The 5,754-nt window shown below is 39.6% G+C and overlaps 1 protein-coding gene across 1 annotated transcript; it reads right to left on the bottom strand.

Annotated features, from left to right (window-relative positions):
* Positions 1-3,483: 3,483 nt before the first annotated feature.
* Positions 3,484-3,957, bottom strand: LOC121174591 (uncharacterized). The gene has a single exon (XM_041014002.1). The coding sequence runs from the start codon at positions 3,955-3,957 to the stop codon at positions 3,484-3,486; it is 474 nt and encodes a 157-aa protein (XP_040869936.1).
* Between the last annotated feature and the right edge of the window lie 1,797 nt (positions 3,958-5,754).

A 5,754-nucleotide genomic window follows, 5' to 3' on the forward strand; every position in this document is an offset into this window, starting at 1 on the left:
CTCCCACGAACAAGGTTCACGTTCATCACAGGTATCAACCACATGATACAAAATTGCAAGGGTGATTTCATTATAAAAAGAACCAATGCTAAATCCAAATAATCACAATTAGCAAGAAACCATAGGCAAACATCATAAGCTTACACAACATTCATTATTCAACACCCACATTCAACAATTATTCATCATCCACATTCAACAATTATTCATCATCCATCCATGGATCCAATCAATACTGCTCAGAATGATGCATGCACCTGACCTCAACTCTCAGATGCAATGTGGTACGTACCATCAACCAAGGAAATAGCCTAAGTGTGTCCACACGACACCTCACTTAGGAAAACCATGCAATATTTGTCGAGGCCACCCAGTCGTGCACCGTAACTCCCCCCCCCCCCTCGGTGATCAGCCTGGGCCACAAGGGAGTTCCCTACCAGGTGACACACCCCCTAGTACAAAGTACACACTGCCACAGTTTATACTATTTCCCGTGTGATATGAGGCATGAAACATGGGCACCATCAAGTACAATGACCATGGATGAGTTAAAGATCCTAAGTCATCCCCTCAGAGATGCTTAAACTCTTTAACCACTCTATTTTCCCCCACCAGGGACATCCGACAAGGTCAATGCACCCCCCCATGAACATACACAACATACAACGTATGAACGTGAGCACCATCAAGTACAAAGACCATGGATGAATTAAAGATCCTAAACATCCCCTCAGAGATGTTTAAACTCTTTAACCACTCTATTTTCCCCCACCAAGGACATCCGACAAGGTCAATGCACCCCCCCCCCCCACGAACATACACAACATGCAAATCTCAATGCATTTCCAACATCATCAACATTCCATTCCAATATCATTCTCAACATAAAATCATTTCATCTCAATGACATTACCAACAACAACAACAACCTCATTTCATATTAACATAATCATCAATAATAACATCAACAGTAAGTCACATTCCGCATATACGTATTTCTTTCATGCCTGAGATTCACACTCCCCAGATCCTCAAACAACACAAGTCAAATAAAGACAATAATTTCATTCATCAACAATAAATATATCGCATCCCATTCGTCAAAAACATAGTTTCTCTTGAAAACCAACATGCACATTAATAACAATTATATCACATCCCATTAGTAAAAAAGTGTTGTTTTCTATAAAGGAAAATCAGCATGCAACAGGGACTGGCATATATTCTCATAGCTAGGTTCCCTGACCCTAACTATGGTGTAAAAATGATAAATTTAAAATAAACTCCCCTCACTTAGAGGTCCCTCTCTCGTTCACGCTTGTCGGTCCAACACAAGTCTCTATTACGCCAAAACGGAGGAAATTTAGCATAGGTTTCAAAAACAAGGTCAAAGGCAACATTTGTGGTCAAATACCCCTGTCAAAATATAAAGGGCTGAGGGGTATTTTGGGTTTTACGAAAAGGAAACATCGTTTTGAAATTCCGATCACGCCAATGTGATCGGGGTTCAGTGAATGCCGCAAAAATAACCTCAATGTTATAAAAGATAACTTCTACAATGTCTCATTCTCTAGGGTTTTTCAAAGGAAGTGTAAAAACACCCTATTATAGTACCCAACATATAACAGACACTAAGAGGAACTCAAATTAGCTAGGAGAAGGTTTAGAAGTCAAGATTACCTTAGAGAAACTATGAAATGGAGGATTGAAGGATTTTCTCCACCGAATCCTTGAGGAGGATTCTGAGGATTCCGCTCCAATTAAAGTGTTCCTCTTGGTGTGGGGGTTCAACGGCAAGCAATGGCGGCTTACGACAGTCACCGGTAGTCGTGGGTGGTGAAAAATGAGGTTTTAGGGTTTGGGTGGCGTTTTTGGAGAAGAGGAGAGTGAAAAATCATGTTTTTCACGCTAAGAACGTATTTATAACCTACAAATTGTGCTTAGCGCACCTCTGGGCGCTTAGTGCAACTTCCTCTCTGTTGGAATTGGGCTTAGCGCACCTCTGGGAGCTCAATGCAACTTCCTCTCAGTTGCAGTTGCGCTTAGCGCGCCATTCGCGCTTAGCGAGAGACCAAACGTTTTTATTTTCATAATCCCAACGGTCAGACTGTGGAAAATTGTCTTAGGAAGCTTCATACAAAATTTGAAGACGATCCAACGGTTAACTAATCTGGGATCTTGATTTTACTGAACTAGGTTTAGGCAAAAATCTAAAATCTCATAATTTCAACTTTGCTCAACAAAACTCCACATAACTCAACATCTACATCAAGAAATTCACACATGACTAATTCAAGGCATACTTCAACTCATTCAAGTCAATCATATAGTCAAATAACACAACAAATATAATTAAACATCGATTTATAATTAATAACTTTTCAGGGTGTTACAACTCTCCCACCCTTTTGGAAATTTCATCCTCGAAATTTACCTGAGTTAAACAAGGATGGATAGGCTGCTCGCATCTGACTCTCTAATTCCCACGTGGCATCTTCTCCTGATGTACCTCCCCAGATCACCTTGACCAAAGGAATCTCCTTCCCTCTTAGTTGCTTGTTTCGTCTATCCTCGATCCTCAAAGGCAATGTTTCATATGTCAAGTTCTCTTTTACTTGTACGTCATCCAATTCGACCACATGAGATGGATCATGAATATACTTACGAAGTTGGGACACATAAAAGAGATTGTGAAGATTAGAAAGTGATGGGGGTAATGTAATTTGTTATGCCACAGGACTGACTCTTTTAAGAATTTGGAAAGGACCAATAAAGCGAGGTGTGAGTTTCCGGGATTTCAATGTTCGACCAACCCCAGTCCACGGAGTGACTCTCAAGAATACATGATCACCAACCTCGAATTCCAAGTCTTTCCTCCTCTTATCCTGATAACTTTTCTGTCTACTTTGAGCAGTCCTCATCCTTTCTTAGATCAACTACACCTTCTCGGTGGTTTGTTGTACCACTTTAGGTCCTAAGGTGAGGTTTTCTCCAGGCTCTAGCCAACATAGAGGTGCCCTACACCTTCTACCATACAAAGCTTCATGGGGAGCCATGTCAATGGTAGAGTGAAAACTATTGTAGTAAGTGAACTCTATCAATGACTGAAAACTCTCCCAACTTCCCTTTTGCTCTAAGACACACGCCCTCAAAAGGTCCTCCAGCGACTGTATGGTCTGTTCAGTTTGGCCATCAGTTTGAGGATGGTAGGCTGAACTTAGTCTAAGCTTGGTCCCCAACGCTTTGTTCAGGTTCTCCCAAAATCTAGAGGTAAACCTAGGATCTCTATCAGACACTATGCTAGATGGCGCACCATGTAATCTGACAATCTCACTAATATATAGGGAGGTCAACTTTTCCAAGGAAAATCTTATATTAATGGGAATGAAGTGAGCAGACTTGGTCAGTCTGTCAACAATAACCTAGAAAGAATCCAAACCTCTGGGGGTCCTAGGTAGTCCTACAACAAAATCCATGGAAATACTATCCCACTTCCACTGGGGTATCTCCAAGGGTTGTAACTTCCCTGAAGGCCTCTGATGTTTCTATCTTAGCCTTCTGACAGACTAAACATGCATACACAAACTCACTAACCTCTCTCTTCATGTTGGGCCACCAAAACATCATCTTTAAATCCTGATACATTTTGGTAGAACCAGGATGGATACTCAGATTACTCCTATGTCCTTCCTCTAGGATCATCTTCCTAAGTTCGGGCGCATTGGGAACACAAATCCTATCTTGAAGTCTTAAGACTCCATCCGATCCAACATTGAAACTACTCTCCCTTCCTGACTCTATGGCTTCTAACTGAGTCCTTAGAAAAGGATCAGTCTTCTGGCCTTCCCTAATATCTCCTAGTAACTCACTGGTGATCCTCAAAGTCCCTAATCTCACACTGTTAGGAGTAACCTCGCATGCAAGGCTAAGGTCTCTAAATTGTTCTTGGAGATCCATCTCTCTAACCATCAAGGTAAATATATGTAGGGATTTCCTACTCAAGGCGTCAGCCACCACATTTTCTTTGTCGGGATGGTAGCTAAGCTCAAAATCATAATCTTTAAGAAACTCTAATCATCTCCTGTGACGCATGTTCAGCTCTTTCTGACTAAACAAGTACTTAAGGCTCTTATGATCACCAAACACCTCAAACTTCGAGCCAAACAAGTAATGCCTCCACATCTTAAGGGCAAAAACCATAGCAGCCAGCTCTAGATCATGGGTGGGATAATTCCTCTCATGGGTCTTGAGTTGTCTAGAAGCATAGGCCACTACTTGGCCATTTTGCATCAACACTCTGATCGAGGCCATACCCGAATCAAATAAACATTAAAAATGTAGTATCTAGGAAGTGATCCTAGGTCATCTCCCAATGAGCAATGGTCAGCCAAACGTTCATAACAGATAGTAATAAAATAGTAATGAATTGGGGGGGTTGTTTGTTTTTGTAAATTAAACAGCGAGCAAATTCGAATTAAAGAAATAGCAGAATTAAAACATGTTGTTTCCCTTTGATTCACAAGCAAGTCTCTTATCCTAGGTTACGAGAATTTATCCCTAATCAGTTCAACCACTTAATCCAACCCTAAATTAAATTACTAAGCGAAAATTAACATAAGGTTGTCATTATGTGATTAAGCAACACATACACCAATTAATCATGAACGAAACTGATCATTAAGCATGAACGTAAATTAAGCGCAGAGACAATTAATCAAGCACTAAGCATGCATGGATTAATAGCAGCAAATACATAGTAGTTAGTGAAGAGGAAAAACTGATCAAAATTCAATAGTAATAACAAAACCTCAAAGAGAGTAGTTGTGCTTGATCCTCAAGAGAAAACAACGCTGGAGACTTAGTCTTCCATTAATCAGTAGAAAACGAAATTATAGATTGAAGCAGAAACGAAATTACAGGAAACGAATTTTATTCTACGTGAACAGTGTGCATGAACAGTAAAAACTGGAATTCTAAAATCCTAGAATTATTCTCTTCTTCCAAAAAAAACCTAAACTAAAACCCTAGTGTTGTTATATAGGTCCTCAGCCCCAAAGCTTACCAATCTATTTTAAGTCCAAGCCCATAAACGAAATAAAATAAAATCTGGACAAGATAAGATAAGATTGGATGAAATAAAATCTGGACGAAATAAAATCTAGATGAAATAAAATCTGGATAAGATAAGATTTGATAAAATTGTCTGCTCTCTTCAAGTCCAAGCCCAATTTCAGATTCAAGCCCAATTGCTTATAATTCTCCTGAAATTAAATTAAAAACACAAAATTAATCAAGTAGGCCCAAATGATAAAACTGCATACTTAATTTGACAATTAAGGCTAATTAGTAATTAAAATTGTGACAAAAAGGGTTAAGAAATAGCAGAAAATAATGACACATCACACTCCTCCTAAATTCATCTTTAATGCATCACAATACACCTCAAAGGGTTCTCTCGGGTTAGGCAAAACTAACACTGGAGCGGTTGTCAATCTTTCCTTAAGGGTCTGGAAACTATGCTCACATTGGTATCCCACACAAAAGCTTGACCCTTACGAGTTAGTTTAGTCAAAGGTAAAGCTAACTTGGAGAAACCTTCTATGAATCACCGGTAGTATCCTACTAAACCCAGAAAACTCTTAATCTAAAAAATAGATTTAGGAGTCTTCCACTCCATAACGGCTTCTATCTTAGAGGGATCTACAACTATACCCCCTTGAGATATCACATGCCTTAGGAAACTAACTTTCTCTA

Source organism: Glycine max, chromosome 1, assembly GCF_000004515.6.
Source record: "Glycine max cultivar Williams 82 chromosome 1, Glycine_max_v4.0, whole genome shotgun sequence".
Classification (NCBI taxonomy): Eukaryota; Viridiplantae; Streptophyta; class Magnoliopsida; order Fabales; family Fabaceae; genus Glycine; species Glycine max.

Bases quoted from the DNA above. Each gene is read 5' to 3' on its own strand.
- LOC121174591 (XM_041014002.1), bottom strand. From the start codon at position 3,957: ATGGATCTCCAAGAACAATTTAGAGACCTTAGCCTTGCATGCGAGGTT.